The 25,509-nt window shown below is 40.1% G+C and overlaps 1 protein-coding gene across 5 annotated transcripts in view; it reads right to left on the bottom strand.

The window, feature by feature from the left end:
* The window catches only part of LOC117831382 (formin-binding protein 1), a 103,015-nt gene that overhangs the window by 32,136 nt on the left and 45,370 nt on the right, over positions 1-25,509 (bottom strand). For all 5 annotated transcript variants that reach the window (XM_034710051.1, XM_034710050.1, XM_034710048.1 and 2 more), the window contains exons 5-7: positions 17,599-17,661; positions 13,337-13,441; positions 2,229-2,357 (exon numbers count right to left, since the gene is read on the bottom strand). In XM_034710051.1, the coding sequence (XP_034565942.1) occupies positions 2,229-2,357; positions 13,337-13,441; positions 17,599-17,661 (297 nt within the window). The remainder of the gene's footprint in view (positions 1-2,228; positions 2,358-13,336; positions 13,442-17,598; positions 17,662-25,509) is intronic.

The raw sequence follows: 25,509 nt of genomic DNA, 5'->3' as shown, positions 1-25,509 counted from the left end.
GATGACCGACTGGAAACTTTACTAAATCTCAAAAAGAAGAAAAAAGAAAAAGCTTCAATCCTCTTCTTTCATGGGCTGAATCATCCACAGAGGACTCCTCTTCTCCAAAACAAAGAGACCAAGACATTTAAAGTGGTAAAAGCACTGATTAAAGCACTTTGATGTTTAGAACCAGTCTTTCTCCAGCGCTCTGTTCTTCAATTAGGAAGGAGGGGCTGTGAGCTGAGCAGCCACAAACTTATTTGTAGAAGCCTAACTCAGTGGTTCCCAAAGTAGGGGTCAGGAAACATTGATAGGGGGGTCGCGACATGTCTTCCAAAAGCAAAAAGTATCTAAAAATGCATATTTTATCCATAATTATAAAAATATGAACAAAAAAAGTGGATAAATGTTGGATCTGTTTTCCACTGTCCTTTGTTGCCAAAACCTCTGAGGTGACTAAGCCACATAAACAGCAGAATCAGCAGCAGCAGGTTCATTTACAGCAGCACAGGAAACACAACAACAGGTGCACATAGTCTCATTTTCTGCAGCTATTTTGGGGGTCGTGGACTGAAATGTTTGGGATCCCCTGGCAGTCAGTCTCCAGCATATTGAACACTTTTATGGTGGGCTTGTGACGGAAGTTGTCCAACTTTATCTCACAGTTGCAGGCTTCTAATTCAGGTTCAAAGTGATGAGTTACATGATATAGAGCAGGGGTTCCCCAACTTTGCAGTCCACGACCCCCAAAATAATGGCACTAGGGACTGGTGACCCCCATTTGACCCACAGCTGCATGCAAGATTGGCCAATCAAAAAAAACCAACATATTTAATTGTCGTCTTAAAATGATAGCGACAGAATACAAGTAATCTTCATATTTCGAGGACAGCAGTGAGTGGACACAGTAATTTATAAGCAGACACACATGATGTCTGTATGTGGCTTACAGCCTAACATGCTTCATTTAGCTGGGGTGCAGAAAACTGGCCTACCCATATGAACATGCTGTGCTGCTGTTAATTAACTTGCTGCAACTGATGCTGTTCTTTAATGTCATAATCACCTCAGGGGTCATAATGACATTTTATATTTGCATGTTTTTATTTAAAATTCAACACTATTTATGCATTTATTTTTACAATAATAGATAAAATATGGGGCTGCACAGTGGTGTAGTGGATAGCGCTGTTGCCTCACAGCAAGAAGGTTACTGGTTTGAGTCCCCGGTCGGGCAGGTGCCTTTCTGTGTGGAGTTTGCATGTTCTCCCCGTGCATGCGTGGATTCTCTCCGGGTACTTCCTCCCACAGTCAAAAAACATGCTCTCCAGGTTAATTGGTTACACTAACTGGCCCGTAGGTGAATGTGTGCGTGAATGGTTGTCTGTCTTTCCATGTTAGCCCTGTGATGGGTTGGCGGCCTGTCCAGGGTGTGCCCTGCCTTCCTCCCAAAGTTAGCTGGGATAGGCTCCAGCCCCCCGTGACCCCAAATGGGATGAGCGGTCAAGATAATGGATGGATGGATAAAATATGTTATTTTAACTGATTCAATTTTCTGTTTTTGTTTTTGGAAGGCATCTTGCGACTCCTGAGTCACTGTCTCACGACCCCCCGACACCCACATTGGGAGCGACTGATACAGAACAGTGAGTTCATAGTGGGCTGTGTATGTTTTCATGTCCAGCAAACAGATGTTAGTTCTGAGAAACTCAAGAAAAGTGTGTCCTAACTGAAACAGCACTGAACTGTAAAAAACAAAGGAACCAGTAGTCAGAGCCTCCAGCTGACACGGTGCTGAGTCGGGTTCAGTCACAGAGAGGTATTCTTCCTCTGCTCATTTACATGATCTATATCAGTGCTTCACATCCGTGTGTTACATTCTGAGCAGTTGTGAGGGTTGGAATCGGCTTGAACAAAATAACTGCACTCTAAATAATGACGCCTTTTTACCCTCGGTGTTTCCCGTATGTTCAGTGTTTATTTTTAGTGGTGGACCCAGAGGGGGCGGGGGACGACTGCATTGAATTCACAAGCCAACTAATGATTGCACATGAATGCACCATTCTGGCAGAGTTTTAAATCTGTCTGCACTTTTACATGCATTTGCGAGGGGAGTTTTGAAAGACAGATAAGATGAAAACATAACGGATCAGGGTTGAGACTTAGTTGAATTATGGGAAACATTAAGAATTGTAGGTTTGTTTAACAGCTTTTAAAGTGCATGTGTTGCTAGCTGTCATATTTACCTGGAATATGTTTGGGATAACTGTGAAGTAATGTTCATTCTGCTCCTGGTTGAACTTCTGCAGGAGGGTGGAGTAATCGCTCTTGCTGTCAGCCGCCATCTGGTGCCTCATCTGAGCTTGCTGCCGTGCCTGAAGAGGAAGAAAAAACACACAAACATGCACATCAGAGACACGCTCACCTCAGTAAAACCTCAGTGTCTCCTGATTAACTCACACACATATGCTTTATACACTCACACACACACACACACACTCAACCAGAGCATAAAAAACCCACATGAACTGACACATTAGTGCGTATGTGTTCATCATGCGTGCACATGTAAATAAACACGTAAACACAAGAGCTTGCAGGTCACAGGTGCAAACTCCAGTCAGGCAGCTGCAGCAGCCAGTGGTGTTAGACTTCAGGGTAAGTAGGCCAGGACGGACAGTTAAAAGGAGAAACAACAGGCTGGAGAATGAAGGGATTTGGATTTTGATTGCCCGCCCAGTCCGGCCAATCTCTGCTGTCCGTAATGTTGATTATTTTAAGCTAGTTGAGTCTCGGGGCAGAGAGGCAGGCAGTCAGAAACGCAGCAGGAGCAGCCTATTACAGATCCAAGGCAAGCAGATGGAGATGAGATTATCTCAGCTAGACAGCATGTGGGGTGTGTTTATATGTGCGCGGAGTGAGTGTGTGTGTGTGTGTCCGGGTTGCTAAGTACTCATATCTGTTTCCTCTCTGCATCAGATCTGAGGCCGGTCCAGACGTGAATAGTGTTTTCTTTGGGTCAGATTTAGCACAGGGTCACCTCATGAACCCCGGGTCACATTTGTTAAATGAATGAACGAATGGATGCTGATGAACCAAATTAAGATAAACAGATGTTGACCTTGAGTGCTTTGAGAGGGGCCTATAAATAAAATGTATTCAATGCAGCCAAACTGCAAACAGATAAGTAGAAAGATCAGAACATTTAAAAGACTTTTAAATGACGACAATTTAATGCTCATGTGTTTACTGATCAGACATCGACTCCTTCATGGAGGTTTTTATATTAGAGCATTACTCTTGTTTGAAGCTTAGTTGGCCTTAGATATCCTCATAAGATGTAATAACATGTGGATAGTACTTTATTTTACTGTTTCCACTTGACTCAATGCTAACAACTTGAATTACCGAACAATAAAACTTTGCAAGTGACACTGAAAAGTGCTTAAGAGCTTTGTCAAGGTTGAAATGTCATCATCAGCATCAAACTATTTTAAGCTCTCTATAAATGCACCCTTATACATATGATATCCCTGTGGTACATATCATACATATGAGTGGTCTCTGTCTCTGTTTGTTCTTTTAATTGCTTATATTTCTTAATAGTGTTTTTATGTCTTTAAGTATTTTTTTAAGTGTCTTCTGTGTTTTAGTGTGATTCTTTCATTTTCTTTTCTTTTTTACAGTGTTCTATTTTTTGTGTTTTAACTTATTTGACCTCACTATGCAGCACTTTGGTACATTTTATTGTATTTTAAGGTGTGCAATAATATAAATAAATCAGAATCAGAATCAGAAATACTTTACTTATCCCGGGGAGGGAAATTCGGTCATTATAGAGCTCTCTTAAACAGTATGTAAGAAAGTCAAAATATGAATAGAAGAAGGAATAAATTAAGATTTAAATACAAATAAAATAAAACAAAAAAAGATAAAATAAAATAAAATAAAATAAATAAAATAAATAAAATAAATAAAATAAATAAAATAAATAAAATAAATAAAATAAATAAAATAAAATATTATTCTATAATATAGTATATACAGAGGCCCAGAATAGTTAGAAATTATCTTTGTACAAAAGCACTGGGAATGAAAAAAAGTGGATTGGATACCATGTATTATACTGTTTTAGTTATTTTTAAATCATAATTTTAACTGTGCATTTGATCTTCTATTCAAGTTCCCTGACTGAAGAATATCTGTTGTGAGTTAGCTCTCCACTATTTCATTTTACTTCCATTTTCATTATATTCTAACCAAATCTTTATAAACCTTCTTGGATTTGAACTTTATTCCAGTTCTAAAACTTTTGAGCAAATGAAAATGAATCCTCTGCTAACACACTAGAATATTTAAAATAATAATCATTCAAACACTGTTCACTCATGGGGAACAAAGCAAGAGTCATCTGAACCCTTGTACAATTATTTCACTACCTCAGGACTGACTTTGACTTGCAAATAAGTTTGGCAAAAATATATTTACCTGCAATTAAATTATTTCTTTAGGAAAGCCCCTTTCTTCCCTTGTGGGTAAATTTAGTCAGGCGTACCATATTTTGCACAGCGTGACATTTACCTGTTTGGCGACAGAAGAATCAGATGCTAAATTATTGCAGGTTTTTCTGCATAATGACTAAATATTGTTCCATCTTATATCTGCATGCCATAAATTGTTTCACAGTTTTTAGTGTGGTTGCATGAGTTTGGATTTATCTGTTGATTTTTTAAGACATCATATTTTTCAAACTTTTTTAAAGGATATTTTTGTGCCTTTATTTTGATAGGACGTTCTGTTCTGCTGGTGAGAATCTTAATAAAGTATGAAGTTATATTTTCCTCTTTTCATTGTGTTTTCCTCTTTGGGGAGCTGACTTTTTGCAGTGCATACACAGGGCAGGCAGTAGTGGGAACATAACCCTGATCAGTCATCGTCCTGGGGGAAACATTAAAAAGACTTCATCCAGTTTTCACCCAATCACCAATCAGGAGGCAGCACTCAGTCTCCCACACACACACTCAAACACACACACATGTGTAAGTAATAGATGACATAAAGAGAGCGGACATCAGAGCAGAGACACTCGTCAGACACAAAGGTATGTTATTTCCAGCACAGGGGGGGGGATGACAGTTAATACCACGGTGGAAAATGATCGTCACACTTAAAAATGAGAAATCCAGAGAAAAGCTAAAAAGCACATGTGACTCAGCAGCTGCTTAAAATCTACAACGTGCCTGTGAGTGATCTGTGAGCAGTGAGCAGTGAGTAGTGAGCAGTGAGCAGTGAGCGTGCACTTACAAACTTGTGGCTATGCTCCTGTAGTAGGTTGCATGCAAAGTGTGCTCAAAGTGTTTGGAAACGATAAGGCTGTACATCAGTGCCATGGCAACTTGGCAAGACAACAAAACCTTGGAGCAAGCTGCTGAGCCTGCAGCTGCATCACTTCCTGTTTCCATTTCCTGGAAATAACCACATTTATCAGTCACACCTCAAATCTGTGTGTTTGTGTGTGTTTCTGTCTGTCGGTTGTTCGTCCTTCACCGGGACAGACACCAATGATAATCTCATTGAAGATAGATTAGGAGTTTATATTTTGGATTTGTAAATGAAATGTCAGATAACTGAAGGGAATTCTCATCACGACTAACCAGCTTTCAAAGTGATGACTTCGAACTGTGTGTCTGTAAGCTAACAGTCCAAAACATAAAAAAAAAACTTCATCCAAAATCATAAATGACAAAAAATGGAGTGAAAACAAAAAAAATATTCAAATATTTGCTTAAAAATAACAAAATAACCTTTCAATCATCAACATGTTTGGCATTCAATTGACATTTGATGGATTAAGGAGATTAAAAAGAAAGATTTTACTACACTAAAATATACGTAGATAGTAGAGCTGCAGTCATCTTTCTATATTTTTAAAATTTGTCTGAATTTTATGACAAAGAGAGGTACTTTAAGGATGAAGTGATTAATAGTTAGTCTACAATTGGTCAGATTTTTTTTTAGAATTCTCATTGCTACTTCTCTAAGTTCAAAAATGACATCTAAAAAGATCCCTTAAACCCTGAACGACGCCTACTTCAAGAACAAGAAGCTGAGGAGGCCCCGGAAGAGATCTTTGATACAGTAAAAGAGAAATTCCATCCTTTTAAAAGTCTAAAACACAAAAAAATATACATTTTTGATCATACATTAACAGAAAAGGTAGCTGTCTTATATTTAAAAAGCTGAAAACAGCAATCCTGTAATGTTTTTGCTTGATAAACAGCAAGAATTGATGCAGAATTGATTAACAATAATGCAAATACTTGAAAGTATGTGCAGAACAAATTATGGATGATCGATGAAGCAATATATCCTGGACCTTATTTGTGTGATGCATCTGTAGAAATGCTGGCATCAAATCAATATTCTGATTGGCCTTCTAAACGGATTTCCCTGCTTATTCAACTCACAGCATCACTACTTCATGAGTCCTCGTGGTGGCGCAAATGGATGAGGCTGACAAGTTATAAGAATATCAGAATAAAGATATTTAAAAGACATGGAAGCTAAAAGACGTGCTCGTCACTTGATCTGTGTGCTGAGACGGGAGAAAAGGTGAAGGATGCACTCCAGTCTGCAGAGAGAGCTTTACTCACCACCGTGGGTGGACTTCACGAGTAACACAGTCCTATGTGAGAGTGACTGCCTGTTATTGACGAAGAGTACGGAATGCATTCCTATGTGAGATGCATGAGACACTGACGCTCATATAGAAGAGGATTCACTGAAAACGAAGTCTGCTATACGGGGAATGGAAGCTGACCATAAAAGAGTAGTCATAGTTATTGATCACCACGAGGAATATGACTGTCATACAGGTGTAAGCTTTAACAGGAAAGTCTGTTAAAATATGTTTATATTATTTATATGGTAATTATTTACATACAAGTTTATTTAAGTCATTATTTGTGTATTTATGATGTTACAATTATTTCTACAGCATCTTGCAGTTGGGACCAAAACATGTTGAATGTACTTCTGTGGTTCTAATTACATTTACCTGGAGCTGCTCGGTCATCCTAGCCTCTCATTGGTTGGTTCTGTGACATGTGATTGAGTGACAAGGAAGTGTTTTTATGCATAGACATATAAAGAGTAGACGCCGCATCGACCGCTACTTCCTATTGGTGCTGACGAGCCGTGGGGCCGCCATCTTGGTCCGGTTACCCGCTCCACTCGGTGTAAGTCTGTCTGGCAGGCGCAATTAAGTGTCAGCGCATCCAATCAATCATAACTCATGCAGGTTTTTTTTTCTGCAAACGTCATACATGTAGGTATGATACAGGACACATGGTTCGGCATATTTTAATATTCACAGTGGGCTTAACAATAATAGAATATTCTGATATGTGATAAATGTGATGTATGATAGGTATTTTGCCGCACAGTGCTCTGGCATCTTGAATTCTCTGCTGCTTCAGTTTATGTTTACAGGTAGGATCATTGGTAGGATGACCGGACCAAGATGGCGGCCGTATTCCTCGCGCCCCAGCAGCCAATGCGGCATCTACTCTTTATATGTCTATGTTTTTACGCCGATCCAGTGCGGCTACAGCAAAGTGCTCTTGAGAAAGTTATCCGTCTCCATCCTGCTGTTTCTTATTAATAGAGTGAGCCAACTACCACACACCGAACCCTCACGTTACACGGGTTAACATAAACACAAGTTTGTTGGGTTTTAAGGTGTAGGCATTAAACGTGGACAGATTTACATGCACAGGTTGATTATGCATGAAAAGCACTTAAGTGTGTATTCATTTTTAAATGTCTTTTATCAAATAAAGTGTATTTTTTATACTAATTTTGCAGTTTTTCTGTAGTTTTGTAAATCTAATTTAAAGACCATAACATGTAGTGTTTCATCTCAGTGAAACCAAAGTGCAGAGAATAAAAACATGAATCCTGCTCTTTTAGGGTCATTTTGTATTCTTCACTTTATCAATTATTGTGATGCATCATTATTTGATTGTCTTTTAATATATAGATGATCCTAGTATTGCTGTATTGTGATATATTCATTATCCTGGGCCTCGTATCATGTACAGTATCATATAGTGACTCAGCAGGTGATTCCCTCCCCTGCTTCAAAGTTATTCTCTTCCTTTGCATTTATTAATAGACTATCTGCAGCTCTTCCATCCCTCTCTCTCTCTATTTAAATGATGCTTCTTTTTTGTCTAAGATGTACTCAAGCAGGACTTTGAACAAACATGACAATGAGGAACAAAGAAAATCTGAATGAAGCCTCATGAAAGCCGTCATCTTACGCAACATATTCAGCGTTTCTCCAACAGAGTACTTCTTACATCACACATATAAACCTCGAGGGGTGAAGACAGCGAGACAGGTCACTGTACGTGGAGCAGATCACAGAACCAGACAGGACAGGGCGTGTTAGCAGTGACCTGGTCGAGGCTGTGTGTGTGTGTGTGTGTGTGTGTGTGTGTGTGTGTGTGTGTGTGTGTGTGTGTGTGTGTTTGTGTGTAGAGACACGAGTCGAGACAGTGTGTGTTCCCACAGATATCACAGGCTCTCTCTCTCTCTCTCTTTCTGTGTGTGCTGCACCTACCTTGTGGGAACTTCGCTTCAAGGCATGGCATTGAATAAATAAACACACACACACAAACAAAAAAGAGGATTGTTAGCCGTTTCCAGCTAAACAACAAGTTGCCATAGATGCACTTCCTGGACCACCAGGCGTGTCATCACCCAGAAGGGGAAGTTGGAAAATAAACATAACACCACTAAAAACGCTGCTTCTGTTAACCACTCTCTATCAGTGCAGTCACAACACAAGTGAAGAGACGGTGCTGTTGGTGTTTTAGCACAAATCTGACTACAGGTCTCTGTGACTGTGTGTGTGTGTGAGGGCCGGGGTCCCATAAAGAAGTGCAACAGGCTTTGTGGATATCATGGCTGTGAATCCAAACCCCAAATTACGGGGTTTGTTTGCCAGAAGGAGGAGAGGGAGCAGTTAGAGGTTTTCTCCAGCAGCAGAGGAAACCGCAGCACCTCAGCTCGACAAACTGCAGCTTCTTAGCATCACGTTACACACACATGCTTTTACTGGGGCTTGAGAAAATACATCTTTAGAGGATTATTTTTATTGTTAGTGACAAGTGGCTTAATGTGAAGCTAATTTCTTCACAATCACCACCAAGAGTTTCGACAGTGGCCTCTGCAGGAAACAAATGAACAGAGCCTACACAGAGGAACAAACTCTCTTCTTTTCTTCTTCTTCTGTATTCTGTCAGAACACCAACACTTAAAGATGAATTTTGCAGGCAGTGTCCATTAATGCTGTTTTTTGCCTTTAATTCAAGCTCAATGCAGTTCATTGTTTTTAGTGCAGCTTCAGTGCTCAACTTTTGGAACAACACGGTGCTCATCAATATTACTTTTTGATCCCCAACCAATCACAATCAAGAAGGGGTTAAAGTTAATATCTCATATTAACTTTGTCAACAACAATGGAGGAGGAAGCTAGCCACAGTTGTTTTTTCAAGCTCTCAGATTCAGCGCTTTTGGTTGAAGTAGTTAAACTTTTGGAAAGCCGACGTGCTCGCCAATGTCACTTTTCTATCACTGACCAATCACAATCAAGAAAGGGTCGGACGTCTCGTATTAACTTTGTCAACAATAACAGAGGGGAAACTAGCTAAACTTGTTTTTTCAAGCTCTCAGTCTCAGTGCTTTTGGCTGAAATAGATCAACTTTTGGAACACCAGGGTGCTTGATAATGTCACTTTTTTTTATCACAGACCAATCAGAATCAAGAAGGGGCAAGACATCTCATTTGAACTTTGTCAACATTAATGGAGAAGGAAGCTAGCCACAGTTGTATTTTAGAGCAATAGTTTCTGCGCTCTTGTTGGAAACAGTTCAATATTTGCTTGTAAATGTCATCTTTTTATCACGACCAATCAGAATCAAGAAGGGGCGGGGCTTGTCATATTATTTTTGTCAACAACAAAGGAGGAGAAACTGGCCACAGTTATTTTTTCAAGCTCTCATTTCCAGCGCTTTTGGTTGAAGTAATTCAACTTTTGGAAAACCGACGTGCTCGTCAATGTCACTTTTTTTATCACCGACCAATCAGAATCAAGAAGGGGCGGGACGTCTCATTTGAACTTTGTGAACATTAATGGTGGAGGAAGCTAGCCATAGTTGTTTTTGAAGCTCTCAGTTTCCGTGCTTTTTGTTGAAATAAATCAACTTTTGGCACACCAACATGCTCTTAAGTGTCATCTTTTCATCAAGACCAATCACAATTGAACTCAATTGAACTCTGCTGCCCGGCTACTCACCCACTCCCGCTCCAGAGACCACATCACCCCTGTCCTTCAACAGCTCCACTGGCTCCCCGTAAAACAGCGCATCCATTTCAAGATCCTGCTCACCACGTACAAATCCCTCAATAACCTGGCCCCCCCATACCTCACTGACCTTCTCCAGTACTACCACCCCTCCCGCCGCCTCCGATCCTCTGACTCCAACCTCCTCACTCCCATCACTAAATCCAAGCACCGTACCTTGGGGGACCGGGCCTTTGCCATAGCCGCCCCCACCCTCTGGAACTCTCTCCCCCCACACATCCGTGCTTCTGACTCACTTCTTTCATTTAAGAAACAGTTAAAAACTTACCTTTTCAAACAGGCATTCCCCTCACATTAATTTTTCCACCTCTTCCCTTGTCGTCTGCTTGTCTTGTATGTCTTTATTTGTATTTATTTATTTATTTGTCTCTCTTGTAAAGCGTCTTTGAGTTATTGAAAAGCGCTATATAAAACTTAGGTATTATTATTATTATTACAATCAAGAAGGGGTGGGGCTTGTCATATTATTTTTGTCATCAACAATGGAGGAGGAAGCTAGCCACAGTTGTTTTTTCAAGCTCTCAGTTTCAGCGCTCTTGGTTGAAATAGTTCAACTTTTGGAAAACCAACATGCTCATCAATGTCACTTTTTGATCACAGACCAATCACAATCTAGAAGGGGCGGGACTCCTCAAATTAACTTTGTCATCAACAATTGAGGAGGAAGCTAGCCAAGGTCGTTTTTTCAAGCTCTCAATTTCAGCGCTCTTGGTTGAAATAAATCAACTTTTGGAAAACCGACGTGATCTTCAATGTCATTTTTTATCACCGACCAATCAGAATCAAGAAGGGGGAAGGATGTCTCATTTGAACTTTGTCAACATTAATGGTGGAGAAACTTGCCACACTTGTTTTTTAAAGCTACAGTTTCTAAATTTAGAGCAGCTACTAATACTGAGACATGATTTCTTTCAACTATTTTTACGTTTTCTTTGTTAAATTCTAAGAATGAAAGGAAATATGAGGCATACAGAGCATTTAAAACACGCTTCAGTGCGTTTAGAGAACGTTCATAATCTGGCTCTTGTGAGAAGCTCTCTGAAGTTTAGGTGCTAGGCCAAAAAACAGCATTCGTGGACACAGCCCCCCTCACACTCAAACACAAACCAGGCTGAGGTTGAGAGGTGTCATCCCTTCCTCTACTGTGGCTGAGCAGACTGATGAAGTCTATATATTAGCACTCTAAAAATGACATCTGACTTTTGCTTGACTTTCATTATCATACAGCACATGAAATGATTCAAGTTTACTCTGTTTGGACAGCTATACAACTTTAACACCTCGTACAGCAAATATACGTGACATACGGCGCCAGTGTCAAAACCACAGTTTGACGCTAAAGAAATGATGCACTCACACACTCACACTGCCTTTCCTGTTTCTATACACACTCACACACAGCCTAACTCTCATTAAGAAATCATAGATGGCAGAAACTGGGGCCAATCCAGTCACAAAATCTGGATACACCCCTCCTCATCGAAGAGAGGTATCTTTAAGAAGCCTCACACTCACTGATGAATATTAAAAGTGAATTTTACTAAGTGTCATAATAACTCAATCACTTTCAGGACAGAGGATTGGAAAGCGTTGAAAGAGAAATCTGGGTCAAGTATGACTCTCCTTAAGCTTCCCAAATAAACTTCAGCTTTGTACAAACACTTTCCAAATCTCTACAACAAAGGCGTCAGTGGAAAATTCTTCTTTTTACTTCCCTTGAAAGAGGAAAAAAAAAAGAAAGAACAAAGAAATCTGAGCGTTAAAATAATGAGGTGATTGTTTGATTTGGTACGCTCTTGCTAAGTAGCAGCTCTGTGTTCAGTTTCTGCAGCGTTCAGGCGCCAACAGAAGTCAGAAGTGAAGTGAGATTACAGTTGGACTAAATGGTCAGGAGGAATGTGATTGAGACACCCACACTCAACCGTTAGGGGTGAACGGGACATGTTGGAAGAGTCTGGCTCATTAAAGATCTGTTTGCATGGTCACTTTACAAACACAGTGGTGCTAACTAAAGAAAGCTCTGAATCCTGTGTTACGTACAAGACTTTCATGCTTCAGTAGATATAATATCTGTAATCAGACACAACAGCACTCTTGTTCCCTCACTGGTTCCTTGACTTGCTGTTCCAGCTCTTTCCAGTTGAGTTCAGTTAGCCGGAGCCCATTGTAGCCCTCTGGCTGTGCGTCCAGAGTGCAGAAAGACTCTTTCTTTCGGCCTAAATTTGCATAATAATCGGGTCTGAACTGTGTCAACTCGGAGCCTGAGCTCTGCTCCAGCAGCTGATGAAACAGCAGGAGCACACGCTGCTGACCCATGATGCCTTGCGGGCGTGGGAGCTGTGTGGGTTACAGGCTGAAAATTTGGAGCTCTCATTTAATTGGTTATGACAACAGGAAATGACATCAGCATCAGGCCCAGAGGGGGCTCTGGTGCTGGTGTGCGAGTCCTGAAAATGTAAGCTGTCACTGCATGTTTGTATTTACTGAAAGGGATGTTTAAATGTGATATTACCCGATGAGTTTATCTGCTTTAACAAAGAAGGGAACTGATATTTTCACAACATAAACACACAACCCTCTGTTGCTGAGGCTCACACAGCACAGCAGCACAGCAGCACGTTTGGTGGCTGTGAAACAGTGATAATGAGGACTCACTGCTGCTATCAGCTCTGTTTGTGCTGCAGAGACAATGCCAGCGTTTACACACGGCGCCCTGGCATCAAACACACGGTCACTCAATCTTTGCTCTCTTTCTTTCCGGCGCAGTTTGGAGCCAGTGGACGAAAACAAAAGTCGAAGGAAATGGCGAAAGAAAAAAGGAGGGTGGTTTTGGTGGACGAGTGAGGAAGGCCAGGCATCTGTGTTAAGCTCGGAGGGTATAGGACAAAGTCTCGTGATTGGTGGGCTGAGATGACACATACCTTTTCCACGTCAGCCTTAGTCACGTTAATGTCAGCATCCATCTTCTCAAAGTACTGCTGCGCTCTGTCCGCCTCTTTGCAGTCCCTCTCAAACCTTCTTTTACTCTAAAAAGAAAAGAGAGAAAACATTGAGATTCAAATGAAGCCATCACAGCAGGAAGCACTACAAAAAGTGACCTTTAAATAAGCACCGTAATGAACGTCATAACATGTACATATACGTCATATTGGTTTCAGACTCAGCATTGTGTGCGACAGAGGTCAGTTTATGCCACTGACACAGCCCTGGGGTTTGTCGAAGTCTGCAGGCTGCAGATTAAACAAATGATCATAGTGGTCATTTGTGTACAGAAAAACAAGCATTCATCCAACCCTCTCCCGACCCCTCCAACCGAACAATCAGTGTTTGTTGGGCCAGCATGCACTCTGAACTGTGCCTATCTGCCTCACACACAAAGGGATCATTGAACGGGCAGCGAAGTTTGAGGAGGACAAGGCAGTTATGCATCGCTCTCACACTCTTTCTCTCCCCCCGTCAAAGGGGCCAGGCGGAGATAAGGAGTGGTTCTGTGCAATCTCTGCGTTCGCTCCTTCAGGCAAAACAAATCAAACATATCCTTATCTCGTCTAATCTACACTTTCTGTCTGGATGTTTTTTTTAAATAACACAGGCCTCCTTTAACTTTAGGTGAAAGTTACTTTTTTTAATCTTTTGGTTCAGACAGGAGGTATGATTTTCAGACATTGTAACATCTGTTGTACACAGTTATTTGCACTGTCTTTAAAACCAAACAAACATTATTTTAAAGAAAAATTACAAAGCAAAAGAGATGACTGATAAGATGCTGCATCTCCTCTCATACACAGATCACAAAATGAAATCTGTGTATCCATACGTCCTTCTGCTGATCCCCCTATTTTCTGTATCAGTATTAAGTCCTTTAAAGCAATGGTTCTCAAAGTGGGGTCCTGGGACCCCTGGGGGTCCGTGTACCAAAGAAAAAACTGAAATGATTGTTTTTGGAGGAAGAAAGGTTAAAGGTTACTGCTCAGCTCCAATCTGCAATGATGAAATGTTCAAACCAAGCCAGAAACCTTGGTGTAATCTCAGACTCAGACCTTAATTTCAGCAGCCACATTAAGACAATTACAAAGTCCGCCTACTATCACCTTAAGAATATATCAAGGATTAAAGGACTTATGTCTCAGCAGGATGCAGAAAAGCTGGTCCATGCATTTATCTTTAGCAGACTAGATAGACTACTGTAACGGGGTCTTTACAGGACTCCCTAAAAAGTCCATCAGACGGCTGCAGATCATACAGAATGCTGCTGCTCGAGTCCTAACAAGGACCAACAAAGTAGACCACATCACTCCAGTTCTTAGATCCCTACACTGGCTTCCTGTCGGTCAGAGAATAGATTTTAAAATCCTGCTGATGGTTTATAAAGCACTGAATGGTTTAGGCCCAAAATACATTGCTGATCTGTTACTACTTTTCGAACCACCTCGACCTCTGAGGTCATCAGGTACTGGTCTGCTTTCAGTCCCTAGAGTCAGATGAAGCATGGTGAAGCAGCGTTTAGTCATTATGCACCACATATCTGGAACACACTCCCTGAAAGCTGTAGGTCTGCTCCAACTCTCACCTCTTTTAAATCAAAGACTAAGACTTTTTTATTTACCTCTGCCTTCCTATCTTAGATTATTTTAACCCACTTTAAATTAAAATTGTAATGTAATTTTTAATATATTTCTAATTTTCCTTTTCTTTTCTGTTCTATCATATTTGTCATTTTAATTATGTTCTTTTATGCCTGTCTGAATGTCTCCAATGCTTTTAATGTTTTAATGTAAAGCACATTGAGTTGCCCTCGTGTATGAAATGCGCTATACAAATAAAGCTGCCTTGCCTTGCCTTGCCTTGCCTTGCCTTACCATAGCGTGGGAGTCCTTGAAATAATTAGAATACATTTCAAATAAATTGAAAAATTGTGCTGTGGCATTAAAAACACCATATATACCATTGTTAGGATACCATTTAGTGGCTCAAAGGGATATGCCAGTCTTGCTACTGTTAATTTTCTGAAAGCAAAAGATCAATTACTTGAAAAGTATAAATGCTGTCATGTTGAGTCCACAAGGAATGAAATGACTCTCTGTTTTAAAGTAGAAAAGTGGTATTTACATGATTCAAGTTGAAGTGTTATCCGTGTATCACTATGGAACAGGTCTGAAGTATTTACATTGATAAGTTTTACAATACAAATAGTTCCAAGGGCATCTAAGAGTGCAAATGGTAGTAAGCATGTGCTTATAGTTGTAATTGAGGGGATCCTTAGAACATTGTCTCACCTGTAAGGGGTCCCTGGCTCCAAAATGTTTGAGAACCCCTGCTTTAAAGTAACATTTAAAAAAAGGTCATAATAATCTGTATCATTGAAATAAAGAGGAAACAGTGCAGACTCTTTTTAAGATAAACCCCAGTCTAATTGTTTGTGTATACTCGATCCATTCCTCCTGGATTGATTGAAGGTCAAATCTACATTTGTGTTCTCGTTTCTAATTCAGTGTTTTAAATCTCCTCCTCTTTTACTTCCTTTTTCTGACATTACTCACTCACACTGCACTATAATCAGCCATGTAACTTTGTTTTACGTCATCATATCTGTTATTTTCAAGTTTTTAAAAATTCCCTTTGAATCTATCCAGATGAATGTATTATTTTGTATTTGATTTAAAGTGAGTTTTACTGTTTTTACGTGTTTCTTTGTAATTTCTTTGCTAATGAAAGCACTTTGAATCTCTCCTGGCTGTTCAGTGTATTCATTCATTCATTCATTGGAACTACTGCTGCGTTTCTGTTTTGTCTGAAATGAGGTATATATTTAAGATTTCAGATTAGGGGTACCCCAGGGTTCGATGCTCGGCCCTCTATTATTTTATTGTTTTAATTAAGAAAAGGGTTGACCTATCTGATGTTTGTGCTCCATCTATTTTAATTATTATGTTCACAATGTTTGCTTTGGCATCATGCATCACTAACGATGATCAGGAGTAATTCTATAGGTGATTAATATGTATAGATGACGTTATTAAACTTCACATGTATCAGGTGGATTTAAAAAACATCAACAGCAGCAGATTTGATCATCACCTGTCGCCTAGCTCTCCACCTCCGACCTCTTTTGTTTTAAGTGTTAATATTTATGCAGCGTTATCAAGTTTCCAACTTTTCTTTGTCACCTCCTGCACATAAGATCAACACCAGCTGTAAGTCACACAGGTCAGTTCTTTATTGTCTGAAGGAAACTGTTGCTGGCTGCTTTCCGGTTGAGTTCTGTGTACATCAGTATCTATTCTCGGCTGCAGGTTGTTGTCGAGCCAAATTAGAAGTCTCTTTGTAACAGCTCGGTGACCGCCAATGGAAAGTTCAACAGTTGAAATAAAGGTGACTGAAACTATGTCAAAAGAAAGTCATATTTGAATGTTTATCAGTGAATACACTTTAAATTTATGCGCCAGAGTCACCTGTATTTGGAAAAAGTTGCCTGTAAATTCATGCTTGTCTTCATTTTCAAGTTTTATCTGCTTGTGGAAAGCTAAACAAAGATCTAAATAAGTCTGAGTTCCAGTTTTCATAACTTTAGGGACCTGAAATGGTGAAAGCGACATCTAATTGGGTTACATGAGGACCCATAAAGATTCAGAATTGATTTTCTAGTCTGTGAAAGTTGCATCTTTAAGTAAGTTTTGTACTCCTGCTTCAAATTGAAAGTTTATTTACTAAATTAGATTGTGTATGAACTGATTATACTTTGGTGCAGTAAATGATCTTATTTGCTTCTTTATCAATTAAAAAAAGCCAGTCTACTACAGTTTTTAATGTGTTTTAAATATCTAACTTTAAAATAAAGTTTGTGGGAGCGTTGTTGGCCTTGTGGTTTAAGCGTGCGCCCCATGTACAGAGGCTATAGTCCTCATCACAGCGGTCGCCCAGCCTCAACAATTTGCTGCATGTCTTCCCCCACTCTCTACTCCCCACATTTCCTGTCTCTCTTCATCTGTCCTATCTAGTAAAGGTCAAACTGCCCCCCCCCAAAATAACTTGTATTAAAAAAAAAAAAAGCTTGTGTAATCTATAGAGACCACATGATCTGCAGAAGTTAGCCATGACCTAACTAATAATGACATGAGGCTCTTCTTTTATGGTATTGTGTCCAGTCAAAGTGTCTGTACTGCACATTAACATGATCACTTACCGTCTCCAGCTGCTTCCACGAGCTCTCGATGTGCTGCTGCGCCTTACGCCCATCATGGAAATGCTGTGAGAAAAGAGAAAACAGTGAAATATTATCACAGTGTTCAGGAGCTGAGAGGATTAAAGAGCAGGTGAGCTTGACCTTGTGACAAAGTGGGGATGATAAATGAGAAGCAGCTGGAATGAGACTCACAACTAAACCATTAAACATTATGATTATTACTCACAGTGGGACAGGGGAGTATTAGTGTCAACATGGAAAGTAGGGCAAATACTGCAGCTACATTAAAAATGAAGACCATATAACCCACAAGCTTAACCGTCCGAGATCTGTGCAAGCTCAAGCTAATGGCTTTAAGTGTATTTGATTAAAGATCAGCTGAACTGAACCCCCACAGGTCCCCACATGTGCACCCCAGCTGTTAGTTTTTGGTCTATGTGGAAGTCCTTGGATGGCTTGAAAATCTACTTTCAGACAAACAGGGTTCTGCAGAGTCACATGCCTCACAGAACATGGTGCAAAAGGCTTTAATTGTCCACTGTTCTTTGTGTTGTGGCTTCACACACACACTGAAGGTGCTTCAGGTTCATATATTCAGCACAGGAGATGTGAATCTGAACTATTTAATCGAAAGATCTCAAAAGGAAAGAAATATGAATTCAGAGAGGCAATGAACTACTTTGTAGGTTGGGGAAAATGTGTCACGAAGCAAATGAATACTCTTCATGTAAGATTTCAACTTCAACTCAGGTGTTATGAAATGATAAGGTATGCTATGCTTGCATGGTCTACACACTATCATGGTCCACACTAGGGATGACCACAATTAATCGATTATCGATTAATTGATTGTTAAGAAATTACTCGAAACACACATTTTTGTTATCAATTTTCCGTCACGTGGAACAAACATCATGTGGTCTCATATTACACTCATCTATCAGGGAGGTGTTTTAAGTTTAAAGCATGTTTCGATGTGAATCAGCTGTTAAAGGTGTTGCGCACAGCGGAGACGCTCAGCTGGCGGCTGCGGCTGTGCGTCAGGTCTCCACGTGCGCTTTTTAAAAGAGGATCAATACAAAACTGCTGCCAACAACAACACTGACACAAAGGTTGACAGCTTTAAACAGGATATTTCCACCTTTGGATACAAAGGCAACAGACAGGTGGGAAATTCTGGTACGCTACGTTTACAGACCAGCAACATCAGAGCCGTCTGGGCTTTTCTCCAGCGGGACTGATTATGACCCGGTTGCGCTCCTGGCTGACACCTGACCGAATACACATGTTTATTTTTCTCAATAAGAACGAGTAGACAGAAAACTTGACACTGTGAGTCTGAAGTACTGTTCTGTTAGTATTATGAGCCTTCACTTTATAAGACTATGTCCGCTGAGAATATTTTAATGAGCCTGATCGTTGATATTCTGCGTGTCAAACGTGTACCCATATTCAATCCCGTCAGTTCTATGCATTTTGTTGCTGTAGAAAATACAATTTAGGGGGAAAACAACCTATTTGGCATTGTTTTTGACGTAAGAATAATACTTTTTTTTTTTTTTATCAATTAATCGATAATTGATCGTTAACATTTCCAAAAATCGATCACGGAAAATACTTAAAATGTACATCCCTAGTCCACACATACTTTCACTCAGAAAGAAATATGTCAAAATCTTTTGCATATCTTGCCCTTGACTTTCTTCCCACGAAAAAAAAAAAAAAACTAAATTGTTTAGAAATTATTTATCCAGTGTTGTAAAAAAAAATACACACAAGTATAAGTTACATTTCATTCTAACAAATTAAATAGTACTGTCACTACAACAGCCTCAACTTGAAAAAGGCTGTTCTCAATACGTTTCAGGGTCACCAAATTTTGGAATATATATTCCAATGTGGTTAAAAACCGTTTGACAGGGATCCATAAAAAACATATTCATATTTTATACTTTTGAATTATGACAATGCAATAACTGTATTTATATTAATTGTTAATTAAGTGTATTTTTGTGTTATCTTATTTTGAGTATCAACTATTGTCTTTATGTGTGTGTCAATTTAGTATTTTTTAATACATTTTTGATATCAGAACATTATTGGGTTCCGGCTTCAAATAAGCTCTCTGATTTTTCTGCCTCTTCCTGCACTGTACATTAGTTATCTTTGTTCTTTTTTGTGTGTGTGTATTTTTTAATTGTGCAAATAAATGAACATAAACATAAAAATTCTACATATGGCCTTTTTTATATTACTTTAAAATAATATTCTGCTTGTTTGGCTGCTGTTTTTTATTGTGTTGTTCTAATTCTAATGTTGTTTTTTGGATTAGCCTTTTATTGCTAGCGCATGATTGTGAGCAATGTTAAACCACCTCCAAAGACAGTAGGACACCAGACTCTGGCAGCGTTATGTGGTGACAAGTTTGGGAACCCCTGCTGTAAACACTCAATGTTACCCCTTTATTCTTCTTTTAGGATCATAAAAAGTGCAACATTTTTACATTTTCAGCATTTTTTCTTTTTTTTTTGCAAGATAGTTATCAATAGTTTGCATGTATGCATTGTGAGATACTAACTAATATACCTCTTTGGATTGTCAGTCTTATTGTTACTGTTAAACAACACAGATGTTCTTCTTGTTCAGACAGCTTCTCTTCTATTCTCTTACTTTTTTCGGCAGATGGTTCATTTTTTCTCCTCCCACCCTGAAAAAAAAATCCCCATAAAACACATGCCACAGTTAAGTAGCTTTGCATGATCATGGGAGGGGAAATATCAGGGACATGACGGTTACAACTGTTTTAAGAGATACTATAAAAACCAGACAGATAAAGGCTCAGTTATTAAACAGGAAACAGGGTTTAGATATGAAATGAGACGCTTCCAGTGAGCATACCAGCAGATCAAAACAAACCCACAGGGAGTCAGATATTACAGGCGAGAGGGGAGTCAGTGCCAAGTGTGACATATTAGTCCAGACTGGGTGACAGCTGCAGGTCTGGACTTATACAGCACACACAGTATACCAAGTATACACTGTGTGTGTGTTTTATAAACAGCCTCACTTGGCCTATATCCTTGCAGGGGAGCAGAGTGCTTGGCCCAGAGGCAGAGCACATCTACACAGCTCTCCATATGGAGCTCAGCCAGATCCTCTGGAAACACAGAGGACTAATTCTACACTTTTCATGTTTGAAATTAAGATTTGTATCACTTATAAAGCATATACATATTTCGGGATTGTCTGTTGTTGTGTTAACCTTCTGAAGAATCCACAAAGTCAAATGAAAATGTAAAACACACACAAGAAACTTGACTATGAATGAGGTAACCCCTGGTTACAGAGACTGCGGAAGTAGCTGAGCTGAATATCGATGCTGCCATTCAATAACAAACCCGGGCTATTATACAGAACAGAAAGCCAGTGCTTGTATTTCTCTTGTACCTTGCAGCATAGGAAGGCCTCAGTTTCTCATCCACACAAACCAGAGATGTGAAATTGAGAAGAGCCGTACGGTTCATCTCACCTGAGTTACAGTTTAATGTCAGAGTAGTTAGTGAGAAATTCTGGCTCACCTCAGATAGTCGCACTTCTCGTTTCCCAAAGGGAAGCAGAGTAAAAACAGGAAGTGTTCCAGCGTTTCAGAGGAAGTATTTGAGCTCGAACAGAAAACGGGACATTATGGAGTCCTGTTGAAGCGAGGTGTGATGATTTTTTTTTTTTTTAAAAGGCTCTTAAAACCCTGACCTTCAATTCCAGTCTGATAAGATTCAGTGATGAGGAGTAAGAAATATGTCTCCCCACATGATGATAAGATACCGTGAGGATGCCACAAAGCCTTTGCAGACCGGGTGACATCACGGTTGCTGTGCAGCATTCTTTCAGCCAAATATTTGTCTCCATAACAACATATCTGAAAAAATATCCTGTATCTCAGGCTGGCTGCATCAACAAATCCTCCATCACTAAAGAAGATAAACAAACTGCAGTGACACTCCTCCCCAAACACCTCCAGCAGATTCACTGTGCTCCGTGCCGGAGGATGAGGAAGATGAAACGTCTTCAGAGGATGAGCTCATTCACTTTCAAACACGATATAAAAAGTGAGTCAATGCACATCTGTGCAGCAGGTGTTTAAGCTGCATCCATTCAGGCAGATGTTCTGCAGCTTGTTTATCAACACACTACGAGGGAGCAGATATAGATATGTCTTGTGGTAGTTCAGCAAAGAGGAGGCACATCCCGTCTCTCTCCTGTATGTCTCTATCAGTAACAGCTTGTTCCTGTTGGAGCTGTCAGAGACATCTGTGGTGCTTCAACGGGTCGCCGGCCTGGAGCTGCCACTCTCAGTTACCCGGGGGTTTAGAGTAAACAATGAGAAGAAAGTAGACTGAGCATGCTTCAAAGTGGAGCTTCATCAATAAGGGAATGGAAAATATGAGCGATGTCCATCCGAGATCATTTATTTAATAGAGTGACACAGGAATGCTCTCTTTGCAATTACGACAAAGGATTTCCTGATGTTCACATACAACACCTGTTACCATACAGACAATCATACTACGTCCAAGTGACACCAGACACAAAACCAAGGTCTGCAAATGAGAGCTGCAAGATATGGGAAAAACACAAGTTAGCTACTTCCTTTACAACCAAACACATGCATCGTGTTTGTCATGCACAAATATAGAATTCACCATCATCGTTTATATCATTTGGCTCCTTTAAAGTTCATTTTCATCTGACAAAACAAACCTCCCGCCATCCTCTATCCCACTTGGACCAGCCCTCTGTCAGCAGCTCTGATACCAACAATGACAAGTGGGAAGAAAGCATTCAGTTTGGTCCTCTGCAGCACAGTTCAGCTTCAATCTCTGAACTGAGAACTCAATCTCTCAAGTCACACCAGAGTTTTCCATATAATCAAGATGTAATCACAGACCTGGATAGTGTGAGTTGTGTGATTGATTCTGTGGACTCACTCTGCCTGCGTGCATATATACACGGAGTCTCAAGCATGAACTACAATGGCTTCCATCGACTCTCAACCTTATCTGCCTCTCTCCTTTAAAGCATCAACTCTTGCACCAGACAGAGTTAATGTGAGACAGACACCCTCTGGTCTTGCTGAGTGTGACTTAGATCCTGTGTGAGTCACAAGCTTTCCTCCACACAAACATTCAGTGCTGGAGGAATCTGAATATTTTTCAGACCTATTTGATGTGTCTGATTCAACGACTCCTTTTGTTTTCTTTTCTGCATCACACCAAAATTCCATCAGAATTGAAAATGCATAATTTTAAGTCAGCCGCAGTTTGGTTCAAAACTCTCAAACGCAGCTGAAGAAGCATCAGTAAGACTCTGATTTCAAAAGTTAAACTGCTTTGTCTCCAGTTTTTCACCAGTTTTGATCACTGGATGTTCTTTGTTTGAGGAAAGATGCCCTCAGAATACATTTTGACCTGAGCACCTAGAAACTGTCTTTTGGCAGCTCAGCTCTCGGGCCCTCCTGATGTCTTGTGTCTGTTTAGTAAATCAACAACTACTGTTAGATTTACAACACATTCTTCATGAAACATATCAGGCAAACTCTTCCATTAGTGTTTTAAGTCACATCACTGACATTTTGAAACACATCATTAAACAGGCTAATGGGTTTTCTTTTGCTAGCTTGATTTACGTAGTGACAGTTTGGCTCTTAGCCCTCAAAACCCTGCTGAAAGACTTTGATTTCAAATGTTAGTGCTTTATTCTGAGTTTTTCATTAGTTTTGATAAAAAGACATTTTCAATTTAAAAAAGTGGAGCACCTAGAAACAAGCTATTGGCAGCTCAGTTCCCAGCCCCTCCTGATGCCTTGTGTCTGTTGTGTATAATGTTTGAGATAAACAAAGAAAGTGAAAAAGAATGGAAATCAACAACTGCTGTTAAAGAAGAAACAAATACATCATCAGCATATCAAAACAACTATTTTTCAGCTTCCTTAAGAATCTCTGACGTATAGCTTGCTGACTTTCCCGGCAGTTCGGCTCCTAGCCCTCAAAACCACGCCAAAAAGAAGTCAGTTTGCTTTGTAGTATGTTGTTTTCACCAAGTCTGATTTTTGGGAGTGAGAGGAGACTTCTGGAGAAATCTTAACTTGAAAAGTTTGGCCCCTAAAAGTATGCTAGTAGCAGCTCAGCTCACAGCCCACACTGATGCACTGGGTCTTGTTTTTAAGGTTCTGTAATGAACAGAGACAGTGAAGAAGAAAGGAAATCGATAGCAACTATCTTTTGCTGCCAAGCAACTCCAACAACATCCAATATTTGAAGTCAACTACTTTCTTAGTGTTTTAAGTACCATCACTGACATTTGAAAATACATGAAAATACATCATTTAGCAGACGCAAGGAGCTCAGCAGCTCAGCTCTCAGCCTTTAAACCCAGCTGAAAAGCCAGTTTGGTCTTTGTTTTGTTACCACCTCTGCCTTTTTTTGGAGACTTCTTACTTAATAACAAGTGGAGCATCTAGAAGTTGGTTTTTGGTGGCTCGGCTCGCAGACCCCTGGAAGCTTTTGGGATAAACAAGGCTAGTAAAAAAGGAAGTATAACACAACTGCCTCTTGTTGCCAGACGAAAGGAACAAAAACTTTTCGGTTCACTTGTGTGAAGAGCTGCAAATGTATATCTGTGCACAAACTCTCACACTCACACACACATATAAGCTTTAGGTGATCTGTTAGTCATTCATTGACATGACTTGGCTCATAGGAATGTGCACCTGCAGTCCTGCACAGTTGTCAGCACACATATAATCATAAGATTCTATATATAACCACGAGTCAAAAAGGAACTAGAGACCAGCGAGACGACAAATCCTCACGAGACCTCGACTCTCATGCTGAGACCGTTATGCGGACATTCAGTTTGTGTGATATTGCACTCTGGATTGAAAAGCAACCATGGGAATATCCACCACTGGATTCGTCTGGATTTCCTATTTGTCTTCCCACTCAACACAGGAAGGCATGAGAGGCCTCTCCAAAGAGACACATTGTTCTTTCACTGTCGCTGCATCTCTCCTCTTAACCTCCAGGAGACAAATGAGGGCACACTCCTATGCCAAACCCACCTTAAGAGCTTTTCCAGTGTATAATGGTTTTCAGCTGACTTTCCAGTAAATGTGAGGCTTATTTCTGCAGACCTGCCAGCAGAATAAGATGTATCCTTTCTACATTTTTGCTCGCTGGTTGAACATGTCACAATGTTTGCAGCGGTACAAGACAGCCAGTACTTCTCCTGACAGATAAAGTTACGTGCTGTGCTGTGGGTGCAACAGAGGACGCTCCAATCTGAACCTCAAGTGCACTCCTTCAGGAACACATGTCGATACGAACAGTAGATATATCCCCGTGACGTTTATCAGTGTTACAGTGAATCAGTCTCTGGAGTGTACGTGGGTCTTTATTAGAGATGATAACTGACTACGCTGAGCAATCACCTTATTATGATTCCTCAGCACAATCACAGACCAGTGAGACTTAGCTCTTCATCCCATATTAACCCTGTATGCACAGCATTATAATCAAACCACTGGCTGTACACAAGTGAGACCTGTAAATGAAACATGTCTGCCCCATAAAGTTATGTTCCCTTTCTTTAAAAACAACTGTAGGGTGACCTTCAATAAAAATCCTTTAAGACAGCATTCCAAACCTCACCTCTTTGCCACCCCGAGCCGAGCTTAACGAGAGGTTCACTCAGGGAAACGGCGGAATAACAAGTCGGGCACAGTTGCATAACAACCTCACATGAGAAACTAATGAGGTATTATTCTTCTTCTCCTCCTGGTTTGGAGTGGGGGGGTGGGGGGTTCTACCTGTCCAATAAGCTTCCTGTAAATACAGGAGGGGAAGGCTCTGACCCT

Source organism: Notolabrus celidotus, chromosome 19 (genome assembly GCF_009762535.1).
Source record: "Notolabrus celidotus isolate fNotCel1 chromosome 19, fNotCel1.pri, whole genome shotgun sequence".
In the NCBI taxonomy this organism is placed as follows: Eukaryota; Metazoa; Chordata; class Actinopteri; order Labriformes; family Labridae; genus Notolabrus; species Notolabrus celidotus.
The sequence above is the reverse complement of the archived record's forward strand: the minus strand, read 5'-3'. Positions and strand labels throughout refer to the sequence as shown.